Below are 18,673 nucleotides of genomic sequence, written 5' to 3' on the forward strand. Positions count from 1 at the left end.
GGGGGGGCGAGTGGTGGTTGGCCGGGTGGTGGCGTCGGAAGCGGAAGTAGCGTTGGCGCAGGCGCGGAGAGAGCCCGGGCCGAGGGAGGGAGGCGCCCGCCCGAGCGAGCCATGGAGTCGCGGGGGGAGCCGCTGTTGCCGTGAGTGCGCGGGCACCGCCCGGCCCCGCCCCGGACAGGCTGCAGGGCTCCAGGCCTCGCCTCGCTACGGGGGCCCCCCGGCGGGATGGCGGCGCCGTGGTTTTAGCCCCTCCCGGCCCAGCGGGTGCGAGCGGCCCGTGCGGAGCCGCTGGGTGCGGGCGGGGGCTGCGGGTGCGCGGGCACTGCTCAGGCGAAGGCCGCGGGGTGGGGTGGGGTCCGGCCCTCAGCGCTGCTATCCGAGGGAGGAGTGCGGCTTTCTTCCATGTATCGCGCCGTGCCTGTAGGGGACAGCCTCGGTGCCCGGCCTAGCGCCTGCACGGCACAATGCTGGGATCCTGGTTTTGTTCCGGTGTCTGTTCTGCAGGCTGCTCGGCCTTTGGGTGAAGGGCTGGGTTTGCCCTCTCGCAGGGCGGCAGCCGGAAGCATCGCCCCGATGGCCGCTGCCCTTCCTGCCTGAGATCCCTTGGGATCGGCTCGGCCGCGATGCGCAGCCTCCTGCAGCCGCTTAATCCACCTGTGCAGCGCGGCTCAGTAGCCGTAAGCTGGCTATCGTTGTACTAATAGGAGCTAATCCTCGGATTACCAGCATTTATTATAGTTAAGGATTTGACCAGCTGAGGTGTGCTTCTGCAGAACAGTCGGCAATGAGCTTTTCTTTGTCTTTTTAAACAGTATTCACGTGCCCCAACAACCAGTCAGTAGATGGCTTCAGGAGGGCTGCCTGTAGGGTCTGTATGGCAGTCCTGCACACAGTAAAATGGATTTTGTTGTCAGCTAAAAGTCAACATGCTTCGGAATGGTTGTGAATTGTCTGTTGTGAATGTCAGGAAGTGCAGTGGTTTCTTGCCAGCCTGCCTTTTTCCCCTGTGCTTGGGTTAGCTGCTGAAAGCATCCTGTCTGAAATGTTCTTTCCACAGGCATAGAATGAGCCAGGGAGACTCGAATCCAGCAGCAGTTCCACATGCCGCTGAGGATATTCAGGGAGATGACAGATGGATGTCGCAGGTGAGAGAGTTGTCCTGGGAGATGGGAGCCTTTTTCCTGAGGGGCTGGGGGCTGCTGGGTGAGTGCTGCATGTGTCCATCTGACCACACTCTTGATTTGAGGTTGTAATAGCTCTGCTACCCAACAGCTGGCCGCATTCTGATGCTTATCTTACATAGAATGATGAAGGAAGGCAAAAACCAGTATTGTTGTGTGACCTGAACACTACGCTGTGGAATAATTTCAGAAAATAGTCCAACTGGCACATTAACTTAGAGAAATTGCCAACGCATTTGTTAAACAAAGTGCAAAACAGTGCTTTCTGGTGTGTACCTTTGCAAGGGAGTGACGAAGCTGAAAAGCAGAGCTGAAGTGTCTGGTCTCCCAGTCTCTTTCTGCAACACTTCCTCCTACAGACAGTGAAATAGCCGGAGGATACTTGCTGCACTGACTAACCGTTAATTTCTCTGTTCTTTAATTGTTGAATTTAGTGAGTGTCTGACAGGCTTATGGGTTACATATGGGTGGCGTGGAGTAGACAAAATACTGCTCTTCTCAGAACCGAAGCCACATCTCTTGTTAGGCTTTGTGTAGTCAAGGGGAGTGTCCAGTAGTTCACGAGTTAACAGGGCGAAGCATATTGGAGGGCAGACAGGAGGGAGCAGGGGGAACTGGTTGGGCAACTGTCCCTTTCTGCTCTGCAGTGGAGATACTGATGAGGAGTGATCAGTCTGAGCTTACGCTGCTGCTGCTTTCTTTTAAACAGCACAATAGATTTGTCTCGGACTGCAAAGACAAGGAACCCGATGTGCTCTTCGTGGGTGATTCCATGGTGCAGTTGCTACAGCAATATGAGGTATTGTTTTTTTTTAAAAAAAAAAAAGAAAAAGGCAATTGTGGGATTATGTGAATTAGAATTTCTAATCCATTAACGTACAATTATTCACTGTCCAGACAATTTCTTCTGTTCCATCCTGTGATTTTACTGCTGTGTCTTCTGGTTTATTCCACCCTAATTCCATAGTTTCCCAGTGCCCGTACAAAGTCTTGCTGGTTTATCTCTATGAGCCATTTGCGGTCATTCTCTGAAGTAATTAATAACTGCCTCCACTTTGACACATGTACACAACCCTTCACTAGTTCCTTGATTCCAAACCCAAGAGCATGCCAGTGAAATCTTTGCAGGTGTGTCTTTCTTGGCCAGGACGCATTTAACCCTTGATGTACTATGTGCATTGACATACCTGCTTTTCAGTTGACAAAGTGTTAAAGAACTCAGAAGTAAAGTTTACATTAAAGACTAGCTGAGTTATATTCATTTTCTTAATCTATAAAACTGCTGGAGCAAAATTAAGAATTTTGCTGCTCCACAGTGGTGGTAACTGAGTAACATTGTTCTGCAAGAGCTGCTTCCCAGTGTAGTCCACTTTTTCTAGTCTTGTTTCCTGGCAATGTAGGTGCCTTCTTTAGAAGTCCTGTGATTAGTTAAGCTAGGGACACCATGATCTACAACAACTCCCTGCTGTATCTGTGATGCCAAATAGCTATCCAAGAGAGCTTCCCATTCCTCTGTGCCAGGACTGAGTGCATGAACGTCAGCAATTCCATCTCTTCTGGACCATGGAGTAAAGCCTCATCCTGTGCTTAAATGCCATTTCTGGAAATGAGTTTTCAGAGGGCTTCTCACTGCTGCTTCCAGTGTCACTGAAGACATTGTGTGTCTGTGTAGTATCTTTCTTTCATAATCAGGATGCACCTCTCAAATAGGAAACTGACCTCTGATTGCAGATATGGCGAGAGCTCTTCTCACCACTTCATGCATTGAATTTTGGGATTGGTGGAGACACCACTGGACATGTTCTGTGGAGACTGAAGAATGGTGAACTGGAGAACATTAAACCGAAGGTATGAACAGGCGACCAAACAAGGCAGCCTAGTGCTGAGTTAGAAGAGACATCAGGTGCTCAAGTGGTGCAAAACTGAGTGAGCCATTAACTCTTAAGAGAACTGGTGTTGAAAAACTTGCCACTAAGTATGCATAAGGTACTGAAATGTACTAGGCTAAACTAGAAGTGCTTGGGAATGGAGCCAAGCTTCTCATACATGTGGCATTCACTGCTAATGTGCATCAGAGGAGATCATCAAGAGAAATGGCCTTATAATCATAGGCTGATCAACATTTGCACTATCACTAGGTGTAGTTTGGAGTTGCAGTCTCAGACCTGACGTATGTTTTCAGACAGAGATGGTGACATGTTTGATAAAAAGCAAGCAAAGATGCTCAGTATGTGTAGTGAAGAACAGCTTCCTACTCTGCACCTAGAGCTGCAGCCCTGTTGTGAACTTTACTGAAAGCAACAAATGGTCCACCAAGGTGCTGAGGTGCAAGGCAGTTATACGGTGTGTACTCCAGTAGGAAGGCGGTATCACTCATATTTCAGTCTGTTATTTAACAACTTTAATTCATCTTGTGAAGAAGTGGAGTTGCACAGTTGTCCTGTCCCAAAGGGCCTCACACTGTGCTGTTAAATGTCCTCTTTTTGACCAGTGTAGGCTCCTGCAGTGTGTTGACCAAGAGGTTCTGTGAAATGGGGTGGGTTCAGAGATCTCATAGGCTGTCCAGAAAACCTTCAGAAGTCCTTGTTCTTTATGTATACTGAATGCCAAATCTGAAGCTTGTAAGATACTATTCAAAAGTCAGCATAACTGGCAACTGAAAACCTCCTTCATTTTTGGTTTATCCTTTAGCCTGACTCTTGATTGAGCTTGATGACTGTAGATGATGTTTATGCAGTGGTTTCAGGGTCAGCAAGACTATTACAACTTGTTCTGAAAAAGTTGCAAACATTTCTTCTCCTCATAGGTCATTGTTGTTTGGGTTGGAACAAATAATCATGAAAACACAGCAGAAGAAGTAGCAGGCGGGATTGAGGCTATCGTGCACCTGATAAATACCCAGCAGCCACAGGCCAAAGTTATTGTACTGGTATGTTTATTGGAGAGCTACAAAAAACAAAAACCTCTAAGGAAGCCGTGTGTTCTCTATACTGTGTCTCTGTAGTACTGGGAGTTATGGTCATGATGGGGGGGGCAGTTGTTTCATTTGTCTCCTGCTTTGTATGTGCCTTCCCAGCTTCACCTGGTTTTGCAGAAGCTATCCTTTTAGCCCCTCCAGAGATAGATGTGGTCATCCTCATTAGCAGTATTGCTATCCCATGTAGACATTTTGTTAAAGATGTTCTACAAGGAATAGAAGTGCCGAGATCAGAGCTGGGATTTGGAAGTCTTAGTTTGCTTCCTCATTTTAACATGTCAACTGGTGTCTGTCTTTTTGAGAAGATGAGTGAAGGCATTCAGCACACCATTGAAATTTTATAACAAGAGTACAAGCCGATAGATTTTTTTCATTAAAAAAAAAAAAAAAAGGAAATTTCATGCCAGTTGTGCTTCTAGCTCATCTGGCTCCTTCAGTCACATTTGAAGTTAGATCTGAATGGACAAAGTCTGATTCAAGGAATGAGATCCTTTTATCATAGACATCTTATATCCTGAAAGGGTGCCCGAATTGAAAGGGAAATCATTATCGCACAATCAAAGCTGAATGAAAGCTCTTCATTGCCTCCTTCTTGTGTCAGGGCCTGCTACCTCGTGGAGAGAAGCCAAACCCTCTGCGGCAGAAGAATGCCAAGGTGAACCATCTGCTGAAAGCCTCACTCCCCAAACTACCCAATGTCCAGCTCCTGGATGTAGATGCCGGCTTCGTGCACTCAGATGGCACCATCTCGTACCACGATATGTTTGATTTCCTGCACCTGACAGGAGGGGGCTATGCAAAGATCTGCAAACCCCTCCATGAACTGATCATGCAGCTGCTGGAGGAGACCCCTGAGGAGAAACGAGCTGCCCTGGCCTGATTAGCTGATGTCAGTGTTAACATCACCCAGCCCATCAGATCAGTTCTGTCACTGGCACTACAGAATCCTTCTTTCTTAAAGCACTTTCCATTGTAGAATGTTATGGATGTTCATATCTAGTGTTTTGAGGGGGAAGGCTGATGCTTAACTGGTCTTGTACAGATGAGGGCCGGCTTGGTTGGTTTTATTGCAGGAGGAAATTAGCTGAAGAAGAGTTTTACTTTTAAACCATTCCTCATTTAAAATGAGAACAGGACTGTCACTCTGTGCCCCTCTCACGTATTGTTGCTCTGTGGTTGTCCTAGAACCCTTTTAGCCTGTCTCTGACAGCCCATACACAGCTCCTGGTTCACCCTTCCTGGCTGTAGGGATTGTGCTCTGTGTATTAGCCTGTGAACGAGAATTGCATTCCACTTGCTAATAACAGAACGGATGCATTTTTCCAAGCTCAGTCCTACCTTTGAAAGGTTTCTGGTTGGTTTTTTTTTTTTCCTTTTTGCTGGGGGTTTTTAAGTGACACGTGTTGCTTCCTCACTCCTTATTTCTGAAGCAGCATGAAACTGGAATTCAGAAATCTAAAGGAACAAACTGCTCACTTCTGTAATGCTCCCAGGTGCTTGTTCTCGTGCTCATTTCACCATGCCTACTAGCCAGGGCACTCTTCATTCCATGTAGCTTTCCCTGTGGGCAGTCTCATTCAGGTGCTCCTGACGACTGTCCTGTTCTCTGCCCCTGTCTGTGTACGGTATTACTGGCTTTTAACAGTCATTGAGTTTAGGATTTTAATTATCCAGTTAGTGTCACACAAGGCAGTCACTTCCTCGCTACTATGGAACTGACATTTCATTCCTTTGGGATGCCTGTGCTACAGGGCTCTTTGCAGTACTGTTCATTGTTCTTTTTTTTGTTGTTGTTGGTTTTGTAAGTATGACTGTTACATCCTTTTTTTTTTTTTTTTCTAAAGAAAACCCACATGAATAGCCCCTTTTTGCAAGGCATAAAACAGTCTGAAGCTTTACAGATTCAAAGGTGTATATTTCTTGATTGCTTCTGTTTTACTTGTATAAACATTTTATTCAAGCAACTGCAGCCTCTTACAGTAAAAAGTGGAGGTGTAGCCTTTTGCTGCCCTGGACACTGCTCACCTCTAGCCAAGGAAGCCAGTGCAGCAGTGCTCTCTTACAGGGGCTGCAAGTAGGTGGGATTTTTGTGGTGTTTTTTTTTTTTTTTCTTTTTTTTTTTTTAAATGAGAGCTGGTTATAGCCTACTAATGGTAACATGAAAATAGCCTTTCATCTACAGTGAAAGCTTCTCTTTATTCAGAAACTGTTTTGGACCCTAAACGCAGAGCCCTAGGTGAATAGATAAATATACTTGCAAATAAAATAATTTTAAATGAAGTCTGTTCTTCCTTGGCTTACCTACCAGAGCTGGAGCTTGCAGCACTGTGCAAACACTGCAGTGGTTCGCAGCGTGGTAGCTGATGGAGAGCTGCCGGCACAGATCCCTGCACTTCTTTCAGTGTGTGAGGAATCTGCAGCCACGCGTGCTCATCTCGGCAGGTAAATTGGAGAGGAACCGATGGCTTTTTAGCAGGCACTTCATGCTCTGTCCTTAAGGAGGGGTGTTCACGTGTCCAGGTTGCTTGCTTGCTGTGCCCTGCTGCAATGAAAGTACATAGGTACTGTATATAGTCTGTTTGCCCTTTTTTATAATAAAGGGTGCTGGTGTTTAATGCAGTCTATAATCTAGCATTAAGGAATACTTTTACGTCCCCACTACATTCCCCTGTTCCTGTAGATTTGATCATAGCAGGATTTCTGCCTGGATTGCATGCATAGTTTGTGTTTTGTTTCCAGTATATGTGATCTACACGCAGATGAAGGAAGGATGAAGCTTTCCACTTCCCAGAAATAAATACCAGAGTGCTGTAGTAGAGGAGGGCTGGTTGTCTTACCCCACGAAGCAGGCTAGGCATGTGCTGCTCCCCAGGCCTCGCTCAGCCTGCGCGCTGTGCAGCCCTGCTGCCTTGCAGAGGGGGCTTTAAGGTAACGTTATTCACGCTTCTGGTTAGATGCTTGCTGGAGAAGTTGGTGTAAGAAAGTGTCAAATCAAATGTTAAGAATACGCTGCAGTGGAGGATTCTTGGGGAAAAGAATTATCCCTCTCCCCCTCTGCACACACCCCTCCTTGGGGAGAAGGGTTAAAACACGTTCTGCTCCCTGTGAACTTTTCAACTTTTGCAATAAGAAGGCAGTGTGGTAGCTGAACCGATGCATCCCTGCTTTGCTCCCCGCTGTCACAGCATTTGGTTGAAGAGACGCTGGCTGAGAATGTGTTCTCCAACAGAAAGCTGTCACTTCTTAACTAAGCACCCTTACAAGTGGGGCTGTGTCCTGCCGTGAGTCAGCCGCTCTTGGCGGGGCACTGTGGGGTGTGAGAGGTTTAGCAGGTTCATGACTCTTCTGCAGCGTGACTGAGGATGGCTGTGCTGGCTCTCTGCTTAAGCTTTGTTTGTGCTAAGGTGCCACGTTCTGTGCTTGCTTCAGTGTTCGCAGCCCTCTGCTACCTTAATCATTGCTGGTATGCCTGATGGACAAAGAGAGAAAGGGCAGCTTTGTGTCTGAGACTTCAGCTCTGTTTGTGGCCGTCTGGTAATAAACTGTCCTGCTTCAAAATGACAGGTTTTGTGTGAGGGCAGGGAGGGATTGTGCCTCTTCACTGAGCAGGCACCAAAAACGAGTGCCTGGCTGTAAGAAGTGTAGGAAAGCTTCAGTTGCAGCTCTGGGTGACTGATGTCCCCTGGGATCGGGGCTGGGCCGCCCCTGCCCAGCCAGCATGAACTGTGTCATTGTTAATGGTTGGCTGTGAAAGAACTGGCCCTTTGAGGCCTTTTCCTTCTGTAAACAACCTAGTTGCATTTTTTGGTTCTGTGCTGAAGCCCGCTGTCTTGTCTGTGCTGTGACCTGTGAGCATCGCCAAGTTTCCTATTTATTGCAGCAAAGAAGAAAAGATGTGAAAGGACAGCAAGAGTCTCTCGTAACTTGTCAGTGGGGGGGAGAGAGCACTCCAGGCGCGTGATGGGGAGCTGCGAGGAGCAAAGCCTGTGTCTGTGAATCAGATGGCACCTGCCCCGTCACTGCTCACTGACTTGAACCTTCCCAGGAAGAAATTGTGATTCTGCTTTGGCAAAAAAAATGCATCAGCTGGTAGAACTCACTCTGTTTAGTGCATATTTCGATATAAATGTAAATGTTTCACCCCAACGTGTTGCAGCGTGTGTGTGTGTGCATCTGCACGTGCGTCTCCCGTTCCCCCGTGTTGGTGGCTTGTTCTGTTCCTGCTGTGGGAAGCGCTGCCGGGAGCAGTGCTGCTGCTCGGGGTGGGGAGAGCACAGAGCTTCCAAACTTCACCAGCTGAATTCACAGCATTCCCTCCCGGGCTCTTTAAAGTCACACTCGTCTAGATCCTCACTGCTTGTTTGATCTGTCCTTATTTCCAGTCTGTTTTGGTTCTTTTTGTTTGCTGCTTTTCCTTTCATCCACTGTTTTGAAAACAATGCCAAAGTTCTCAGCAATGTTCTGCAAGTGAAGGTAACTGGCTTTTTGGCCCTAGACGAGATATTAGCTTGCTTTTGATGACTCTGTGATTTATTTTTGATAGCCTTGAAATGAGTAGGGAATGCAGATCACTACAAAATCTACCTTAAAGTCATCCCAATGGAGGCAATGTTTGAGTTGGAACAGGAGCTTAGGAGTTAGCTGAGTTCTGCTCCTGGCTCCTCGTGGATTTCTCTGTCCCCAAGCAAATCCCTCGACCCGCTGGCAGCAGCACCACCTGAAACTGGAAGCACCACGCAGACTGCCTGAGAAGTGCTTTGAGATCCTCAGTGAGAGGACCTAAAGAAATAAAGTACACAATAGCAGCAATGCTCACGTCTCTGTTATGTTTGTCCAGCAGAGAGTAAATGGAAACCTGCAGCAGAGGTGTAACGTTCTAGCACAAGTCCAGAAGATGAATTCTGGGGGGATCATAGAACAGTTTGAGTTGGAAGGGACCCATCAGGGCCGCCTGGTGCCACTCCCTGCAATGCACAGGGACACCCACAGCTCCATCAGTGCTCACAGCCCCGTCCAGCCTGACCTTGGCTGTCTGCAGGGACGGGGCACCACCGCCTCTCTGGGCAACCTGTGCCAGTGCCTCACCGCCCTTAGTGCCAAACCTTCTTCCTTATCTCCAGTCCGAATCTCCCCTTTTTTAGTCTGAAGCCATTTCCCCTTGTCCTATCACAACAGAGCCCCGTAAGGAGTCTGTCCCCTTCCTTCTCACAGCCCCTTTAGATACTGACAGGCCGCTCTCAGCTCTCCCCGCAGCCTTCTCTTCTCCAGGCTGCACAGCCCCAGCTCTCAGCCTGTCCTCGTAGGGAGGGGTTCCATCCCTGGCCCCATTTCTGTGGCCCTCCTCTGGATGCGCTCCAACAGGTCCACGTCTCTCCTGCACTGAGGACTCCACCTGTGGACGCAGTGCTCCAGGGGAGGTGTCACAGCGCAGAGCAGAGGGGCAGCAGCACCTCCCTGACCTGCTGCCCGCGCTGCTCTGGGTGCAGCTCCCTGGGCTGCGAGGTGTGGGGCTGAGCCGTTTCAGGGGTCCCTGAGCCGCGCTTGGTGCAGAGCGGGGAGTGTGGGCACACGGGGCAGCGGGAACGGGGGACAAAAGCACCGCGGGATGCGGGACGAGGTGCTCACAGCTCTCCTCCAGCCCGTGCCACCCACGGCTCCTGCAGCCGCTGTGCCGGTGCCGCCCTGGGCCGTCCCTGCCGCCGTCGGGGCGCGGTGAAGGCCACCTGTGCCACGTGTCCCTGTTTGTCGATCCCGGAGAGCAAGGTCGCTGGCGGCTGCACGCAGCCCCGTGCCCGGCGCTGGGGGGGGGGGGCGGGGTGGATCCGAGCCGGGCCGCGGAGCGGTCGTGGTGGGGCTGGCCCCGTGCAGTCGCTGGGAACGGGGGCCGGTGCCACCCGCGGGGCCGCGTCTTTCCCTCAGGCCGCGCTCCCCCGCCCCGGGCAGGGTCCCTCGCAGCGGCGCGGGCCGCCCCCTCCCCAGCGCCGCCCGCCGCCCTCCGCGTCACTTCCCCGGCCTGGCCCTATGAACGCGTGTCACCGTCCTTACGTCACCGCCGGGCCCGTGTTTACAGCCGTCCGCGGAACGGGGCGATACGAGTTGCCGCCGCGGAGCACCGGCAGCTGCCGCCGGCGTCACCCGGGAGCCCCGCACCGCACCGCGCCATGGGGCTGCGCGCCCCGCCGCGCCCCGCCTGACCGCCCCGCGTCCCCCCCGCCCCGCAGCGCGGCAGCCCCGGGCCGGGGATGCGGGCGCGATGCTCTCTGCCGGGGCCGCCGCGCTGGCCTGGGCGCTGCTCTGGCTGCTCGCCCCTCCGCCCGCCCTGCCCGAGCCCCTCGACCCGAAGAAGAACGTGGAGCAGAAGGAGGCCGTCTTCGACAAGACCTACTCGGACTCTGTGGCCAGCGACACGCTCAACATCTACGCCTTCAACCACACGGTCCTGAGGAACAGGGTGAGCCGGCGGCCGCGGCGCCCCGGGGCTGGGCACCCACTGGAGAGGGCCGGGGCCGTTCGTGTTCCCTTTCGTGGGGTGTGTTCCCCTTTTTGGGGGTGAGTTTCCCCTTTCTTAGGGGGTGTATTTCCCATTTTCAGCGTGAGTTTCCCTTTTTGGAGGTGTATTTTTGTTTGGGGGTTGGGGGGGTGTTTCTCATTTTGGGTTTATTTCCCATTTTTGCGGATGTTTCCCATTTAATAGAACCATAGAACGGCTCAGGTGGGAGGGGAACTCAAAGCCCACCCAGTGCCACCCCCCGGCCATGGGCAGGGCTGCCCCACACCAGCTCAGGCTGCCCAGGGCCCCATCCCACCTGGCCTTGAGTGCCTGCAGGGATGGGGCACCCACAGCTCTCTGGGCAGCAGTGCCAGCACCTCACCGCCCTCTGAGGAAAGGATTGCTTCCTCACATCTCACCGACATCTCCCCTCTTGTTGTTTAAAGCCATTCCCCCCTTGTCCTATCATTTTAGGGTTTATTAATTACCCCATTTTGGGGTTTATTTCCCGTTTTTGGGGCCACGTTTCCCATTTCGGGGCGCATTTCCCATTCCCTGCTGCCCCAGTGCCGGGCACAAGGCAGTGCCTCTGCTGACCCAGGGAGCCCGGGCAGACCCATGTCACCGCCTGGGGTGACAGCGGAGCCGGGCACTGGGGACAGCCCCGTGTCCCCCTGTCAGGGAGGTGTCCCCCCAGCAGCGGGGGCCGACGTGTCTGCTGGCGCGGGCTGAGCAAAGTCCACGCGCTGGGGAAGGTGCTGCCCGGCCAAAGTGTCACCTCCCCACAGACGGAGGGAGTGCGGGTGTCGGTGAACGTCCTGTCCGACCATAAGGACCTGCCCGTGCTCTTCGTGGTGAGGCAGAAGGAGGCGGTGGTCTCGTTCCAAGTGCCGCTCATCCTGCGGGGGCTGTGAGTACCCGTGGGGCTGAGGGTCCCGGGGCTGGTGGCACAGCACAGCACAGCACAGCACAGCACGGCACCGCTCTGCCCGCCCCAGGTACCAGCGGAAATACGCGTACCAGGAGGTGAGCCGCACGCTGTGCCAACCGCAGACCAAGGTGGACGTGGAGACCCAGCACTTCTTCGTGGACGTCTCCACGCTGTCCCTCAACGCCTCCTACCAGCTGCGGGTCACCCGCGTGGAGAACTTTGTGCTGCGGTGAGGGCCCTGCACCCTGCCCCTGCCCGCTGTCACGGGGCTGCCCCGCTGGGCGGCCCTCATCCTCTCCGTGCTCTCTGCAGGACCAACGAAGCCTTCACCTTCAATGCCACAGCGTCCCAGCCGCAGGTGAGGGGCCGTGCTGGGGCAGAGGGGCTGCGCCGGGGGGAACAGCGTGGGGAACAATGTGTCCTTCTGCCCGCAGTACTTCAAGTATGAGTTCGCCGACGGAGTGGACTCGGTGATTGTGAAGGTGACCTCAGCCATGGCCTTCCCCTGCTCCGTCATCTCCATCCAGGACATCCTGGTAGGATGTGGCTCGGGGTCTCACGGGGCAGCCCGTGGTGCTCGGCCGCGCTGATGGCCCCATGCCTCCACCCCGCAGTGCCCCGTCTACGACCTGGACAATAACGTGGCCTTCATCGGGATGTACCAGACCATGACCAAGAAGGCAGCCATCACGGTGCAGGTGGGTGTGGGGGGACACCCCAGCACAGTAGGGTCCCACGTGTCCCATCTGGGCGCTGCTGACCCACGTCTCACCCCAACACGGCCACTGCAGAGGAAGGATTTCCCCAGCAACAGCTTCTACGTGGTGGTGGTGGTGAAGACAGAGGATGAGGCGTGTGGGGGAGCCCTCCCCTACTACCCCCTCTCCAAGCGCACCTCCCCAGGTACCCGCTGCGGGGCTCATGCTGGGGATGGGGCTGGTCCCATGCCGTGGGGCTGACCGCTGCCCTTGCCTTCCCGCAGATGAGCCAGTGGATCAGCACAACCGGCAGAAGATGCTGGAGGTGATGGTGTCACCGGCCATAACCTGTAAGCCTGGGTGGGAGGTGGCTCTGGCTGCTAAGGGCTGGGGGCTGCTGGGTGGTGCAGGGACCTGGGGCTGCTGCTCACCCTGATGCTCTCCGCAGCGGAGGCGTACGTGAGCAGCATGATCTTCTGCCTCGGCATCTTCCTCTCCTTCTACGTCATCACGGTGCTCATCGCCTGCTGGGAGAACTGCCGGTGAGGTCCTGCGGTCCCACCCTGCTCCAATTCAGGAGCTGGCCACCCCGTCACTTCCTAGTGCCATGTCCATCCCCAGTGCTGTGTCCCCTACTGATGCCACTTCCCAGCGCTGGTACTATGTCCCTGTCCCAGTGTTGTGTCCCAGCCCCTGTGCCATGTCCCTCGCAGTGCCGTGTCCCCTCCTGGTGTCATGTCCCATGCCCAGTGCCATGTCCCAGCCCCCATGCTGTGTCCCTCCCGGTGCCACGTCCCAGCCCTGCGGTGCAGCTCACAGCCACTTCTTTTGGCAGGCAGCACAAGAAGAAGGGGCTCCTGTCTGTCATGGACTCGCCCAGCTTGGACACAGGTGAGGGGCTGGGGGCACGCGGAGGGGATGTGCTTGGGGCTGGCGGGTCCTTTTCCCCTTTCAAGTCTTTCCTATGCCAGAGAGCAGGGGCAGGGATGTCCTGGGGTTTGGCTTCTCTCCTCTGTTGCTGATGCTGCTGAGCTGGGGCTTGGGCAACTGACTGGATCTCTCTCTTTTTCCATGGCTTTCTGGGACCCCAGCGTCCTTACTGGGTAGGTGCCGGCACTGCTGCACACCAGCTGGGTGCAGCCCGGTGCTGGGGTGCTGATGGTGCTGTGTATCCCCTCCTGCCTTGCAGGGCACGCCCACAGCATCCCAGACTCCTTCCTTGGGCATACCCCCTACATGGGCTGTGGGTACGGCTCCTTTGGTGAGTGCCACACCATCCCTCACCCCTTACCTATGGGGCCGGTGGCCGTGCCACCATGCCCACCCCCTCCACCCTTCCAGAGAACGGCTCCTCCTGCAGCACCGAGGCCATCACGGACAGCGTGGGCTCTGCAGACGTCTCCTACGGATACGTGGGTGCGTGCGGGGCCACCCCAAGGGCACGGCCAGCGGTGCACAGTGCTGCCTCGCTCCTTCCCCAGCAGCCCCTTGTTGCCAGCCCGCAGCGGGGGCTCCAGTTGGGCATCACCAATTGGCGGAGCGGTGACACACGGGGAGATCCCGAGGTGCCGGCGGTGGGCTCGGCCCCCGTCCTGCCCCAATAACTCTCGCTTTCCTTTAAAGGGCAGGAGCAGTTCAAGCGGCGCATCCCCTCCACCCCGATGAGGCACCAGTGCATTGCCATGGGTAGATGTTGGTCCGAGCAGGGACGGTCCAATCAAAGCAATCTGCCCTGTCCAAGCCTGGCGCTGGGTGCAGACCCAGCCGTGTCCTCAGCCCCAGTGCGGCCACGTCCCGGGGTGTAGCTCTGCTCCCTGCCCCATCCCGCCCCGGTGGGGAGGTGTGGGTGTAATTGGGGTGATTGCTGCTGGTGAGGAGCCGTGGGTGCTCGGTGCGGCCCCGCTGACCGCCCCGGCTCTGCCGCAGGAGAGCGGTCGCTGGAGAACGTGGCCAGCCGGCCGCGCCTGGACTCGCTCAGCTCCGTCGAGGAGGACGACTACGACACGCTGGCTGACATCGACTACGACAAGAACGTCATCCGCACCAAGGTGCGTGCCGTGCCCATGCCTTGCCGCGCCGTGCCGTGCGCCGGGCCCTGCCCTCACCACCCCTCTCCTTCCAGCAATACCTCTGCGTGGCCGACCTGGCCCGCAAGGACAAGCGGGTGCTGCGGAAGAAATACCAGATCTACTTCTGGTGAGCAGGGGGTGGCCGGAGGGCTGGGGACGTGTCCCGGTGGCGCCTCTCCCACTGCCCTGGGTGGGTGGCAGGGACGGTGGTGACGCTGCTGTGTCCCTCCCAGGAACATTGCCACCATCGCCGTGTTCTACGCGCTGCCCGTCGTCCAGCTCGTCATCACCTACCAGACGGTGAGCGGGCAGCGCTCCCACACCGCGCTCTGCAGCCGCAGTGGGGATGTGCCCCTGTCCTTGGGTGTCCCCCTATTCCCTCCCACGTCCCTACCACTTCTGCTCATTGTACCCGCACCTGCAGGTGGTGAATGTCACCGGCAACCAGGACATCTGCTACTACAACTTCCTGTGTGCCCACCCGCTGGGGAACCTCAGGTGGGAGAGCGGGGTCCCAGCATGGGGCAGGGCTGCGGGTGCAGGTCCCGGGGCACTGACGGGCTGATCCCCCCTGCAGCGCCTTCAACAACATCATCAGCAACCTGGGCTACGTGCTGCTGGGCTTGCTCTTCTTGCTCATCATCCTGCAGCGGGAGATCAACTACAACCGGGCGCTCATGCGCAATGATACACACGCCTTGGTAAGGACACGCAGCCACCGGGTCATGACCCCAGAGGGCTCAGCTCCCCCAGGTGCCAATTTCCCTCCTCTCTGCCCCTGCAGGAGTGTGGCATCCCCAAGCACTTTGGGCTCTTCTACGCCATGGGCACGGCACTGATGATGGAGGGGCTGCTCAGCGCCTGCTACCACGTCTGCCCCAACTACACCAACTTCCAGTTTGGTGAGTACCATCCCAGCACGGTGCTGGGAGCTGCCGTGGCCCCGCTCACCACTCTGTCCTGCAGACACCTCCTTCATGTACATGATCGCCGGGCTCTGCATGCTGAAGCTGTACCAGAAGCGGCACCCCGACATCAACGCCAGTGCCTACAGCGCCTATGCCTGTCTGGCTGTTGTCATCTTCTTCTCTGTCATTGGTGTGGTGAGTGCGGGTGTGCAGTGGGGCTGGGCATGGTGCAGTGTGGCCGCTTGCCCACTTGCTGGGCATCGGGCTCTGCCCACAGGTTTTTGGCAAAGGCAACATGGTCTTCTGGATCATCTTCTCCATCATGCACATCATGGCCACATTGCTGCTGAGCACACAGCTCTACTACATGGGGCGCTGGAAGCTTGGTGAGGGCTGAGTGTGGGTGTGCGTGGGGGTCGTGCTGCAGGCAGCAGGGATGGGATGGGTTGAGATGGGAAGGGATGGGATGGGTTGAGATGGGTTGGATTGGAATGGGATGGGATGGGACGCAATGAAATGAGATGGATTGGGTTGGGTTGGGATGGGATGAGGTGTGATAGGGTGGGGTGTGATGGTATGCCATGGGATGGGATCGGATGCAATGGGTTGGGTTGGAGTAGGATGGGATGGGTTGAATTGGATTGGGACAGGAAGAGATGCGATGGGTCGGGTTGGAATGGGATGGATTGGGTTGGGTTGGGATGGGATGGGTTGAGTTGGATTGGGATGGGAAGAGATGCAATGGGATGAGTTGGACTGGTATGAGATGAGATGGGATGGAATGGAATGAGATGGATTGTGTTGGGAAAGGATGAAATGGAATGGGATGGGTTGGGTCAGGATGGGATGGGATGGGATGCAATGGAATGTGATGGAATGGGTTTGGATGGGATGGGATGCAATGGGTTGGATTGGTTTGGGATGCAGAGAAATGGGATGCGTTGGGTTGGGATGGGGTGGGGTGAGATGGGTTGGGATGGAATTCAGTGAAATGGGATGAGATGTGTTGGGTTGGGTTGGGTTGTCTTGCAGTCACATGGGTTGGATTGGGTTGGGTTGGGTTGGGATGCAGTAGAATGGGATGGGGCCAGCTCCATGCCCCCAGTACTACCTTCCCATTCCCCACAGACTCGGGCATCCTGCGCAGGATTCTTCACGTGATGTACACAGATTGTGTCCGGCAGTGCAGTGGCCCCATGTACGTGGTGAGTGATGGCACCAGAGGGGAAGGGACGTTGATGGTCACCAGACCAGGAGAAGGGCTGTGCTGAAACCCTGCTACAGAGTGGCCAGGCACCCATGTGCCCCCCCTTCACCCCTCTTGTCTTCTTTCACAGGACCGAATGGTGCTCTTGGTTATGGGAAACATCATCAACTGGTCCCTGTAAGTGTGAGAGCCCCGCACTGCTTCCTCCGTGCCCAGACCTCCCCGGGCCTGCTGCTGCTCCTACCCTGCCCCCCTCAGCCTCAGCCACCCCCACCCATTGTCCCCATCTGTGCTGAGGACACCCAGCTCGTGACAGCAGTGAGCTGAGCACGGCATGAGCCCCCCACACCCAAGGCACCTAGTTCTCCTGCACTGCCCGGAGGAGCAGAACTGGAGGGTGGACAGCGGGGCATGGGGGAGGAGTCCCCAGGCTGCGCTGACCCCGCTGCCTCCCCAGCGCTGCCTACGGGCTCCTTGTCCGCCCCAATGACTTTGCTTCCTACTTGCTGGCCATCGGCATCTGCAACCTGCTCCTCTACTTCGCCTTCTACATCATCATGAAGGTGCGAGCCGCGGGCTGGCCATGCGGGCACCCCGTGCGTGGTGGGAGGGTGGCAGGGGGGGCACCTGGGGGGTGCGCGGTGACCCACTGTCTGCTCCAGCTCCGCAGCGGTGAACGCATCAAGCTCATCCCTCTGCTCTGCATCATCGGTACCTCCGTGGTCTGGGGCTTTGCGCTCTTCTTCTTCTTCCAGGGGCTCAGCACCTGGCAGGTAGGTGTGCGGCCGTGTGGGCTGTGGGGCAGCCGTGGGGCAGGCACAGTGATGGCTGCCCCGTCCTGCACAGAAAACGCCAGCGGAGTCCCGGGAGCACAACCGTGACTGCATCCTGCTCGACTTCTTTGACGACCACGACATCTGGCACTTCCTCTCCTCCATCGCCATGTTCGGCTCCTTCCTGGTAGGTGCTGCCCGCCGCACAGGTCCCGCTCCCCATCCCTGCTGCCCTTCCCACTGCCGCCCCACTCCCCTCCGCAGGTGCTGCTGACACTGGATGACGACTTGGACTGCGTCCAGCGGGACAAGATCTACGTCTTCTAGAGCCCGGAGGAGAGGGGCCAGGCGTGGTGCGGCACCCAGGACCCTGCCGTCCTATTGCTCCCCGGTGCCATCGCGGTGCCACCGCTCAGGGCTGTGCCAAAAGCCCAGAAGGACCCCAGAGGCCGTGCCCATGCTGTGGGTCCCCACTGGATGCTCCGTCCTCGTCCCCATCCCCACGGCAGGCCGGGGTCCCTTGGCCCCGCTGTACCTCCTGCTCACCGTGCTGTCCCTGGGGCTGCCCAGCACGTGTCTTCGCTGAAAATGGTTCTGGGGATGCACTATGGTGCCCGGCCCTAATCCTGCACCAGGACTGTGCCCATCCTTGGTGACAAGTGACACTGGAAAGGCGCTGGTGGGCTGCCCGTCCCACGGCTCCTCGCACACCGGTGTGGGACCTTCAGTGCCTAACGCCCAGCTGTGGGGCGCGGCGATGCCTTCGCACCCCGGGGAGGCCACGGGGTGGCCTGGCTCAGCACATCTCGGGGTTTTTATTCTCCCGTCCGCTGCTCCTGCAGCGCTCAGCGCTCAGCTGGGCTCCGGGCGGCTCGCATTAAAGTCTCTGCACTTTACAGCAGCTGCTGCCTCCTGTGGGGGTGGGGTTGGGGCTGGGGTTGGGACTGGGGCTGGGGGCTCAGTGGGTGCACGCTGCCCCTGGGTGCCAGCTACAATCCGGGTGTAGGGTTCTGTGTGCTGTCAGCTGCAGGCACTGGGTTGGGGTGTGGGGGGGCTGGCAGCTCTGGGGAAGGGAGAATGGGTGTGCGGGGTCCTGGGGCTGCGCCCCTCACTGAGCGCACAGGATCCCCAGGGGATGAGCTCGGAGCTGTGGCTGTGCCAAACCGTGAGCCCTATCGCACCCCATCCTAACATCAGCTCTGCCCCCCACCCTGCTGTATCCTGCCCACCCCGCTGGGGCAGAGCGATGCCCAGGTCCTGTTGTGCCCTGGCAGGATGCCCGCAGGATGCCCGTGGCCCCACTGCCCTGCGCTGCCCAGCCCCGGCTCAGCTGTGCTCTCCAAGGGCCCCTCTCGCGCACCGCGGCCATCCCATACCCCAGCCTTGCGCCCGCTGCCCCCCGTGCCCCCACCCACCAGGAGCCTCCCAGCCCCGCAGTG

General features: G+C 56.1%; 2 protein-coding genes across 3 annotated transcripts; both read left to right on the plus strand.

Moving 5' to 3' along the window:
• On the plus strand, positions 3-8,967 carry PAFAH1B2 (platelet activating factor acetylhydrolase 1b catalytic subunit 2). Of its 2 annotated transcripts, none has more exons than XM_021376036.1 (6): positions 3-140; positions 1,058-1,145; positions 1,891-1,980; positions 2,913-3,029; positions 3,988-4,110; positions 4,760-8,963. In XM_021376036.1, exons 1-6 carry the CDS (start codon positions 112-114, stop codon positions 5,036-5,038), a joined length of 726 nt encoding a protein of 241 aa, XP_021231711.1. In that variant the 5' UTR covers positions 3-111; the 3' UTR covers positions 5,039-8,963. The 2 variants fall into 2 exon arrangements, with proteins under 2 accessions (XP_021231711.1, XP_021231712.1); XM_021376037.1 differs by lacking the exon at positions 3-140 and adding an exon at positions 159-292 and having other exon boundaries at positions 4,760-8,967.
• Positions 10,165-18,135, plus strand: SIDT2 (SID1 transmembrane family member 2). Its single transcript, XM_021376023.1, is given in 29 exon segments — positions 10,165-10,362; positions 10,364-10,609; positions 11,437-11,558; positions 11,647-11,808; positions 11,892-11,937; positions 12,014-12,115; positions 12,194-12,277; positions 12,371-12,482; positions 12,562-12,627; positions 12,726-12,819; positions 13,113-13,168; positions 13,369-13,380; positions 13,467-13,538; positions 13,619-13,693; positions 13,901-13,963; positions 14,204-14,325; positions 14,400-14,473; positions 14,580-14,646; positions 14,771-14,844; positions 14,924-15,047; positions 15,131-15,248; positions 15,313-15,449; positions 15,532-15,640; positions 16,383-16,459; positions 16,592-16,638; positions 16,919-17,024; positions 17,124-17,234; positions 17,308-17,421; positions 17,499-18,135. Coding segments are annotated over 29 exon segments (2,838 nt in total). The 5' UTR covers positions 10,165-10,179; the 3' UTR covers positions 17,562-18,135.

This window comes from Numida meleagris, chromosome 23, assembly GCF_002078875.1.
Source record: "Numida meleagris isolate 19003 breed g44 Domestic line chromosome 23, NumMel1.0, whole genome shotgun sequence".
In the NCBI taxonomy this organism is placed as follows: domain Eukaryota; kingdom Metazoa; phylum Chordata; class Aves; order Galliformes; family Numididae; genus Numida; species Numida meleagris.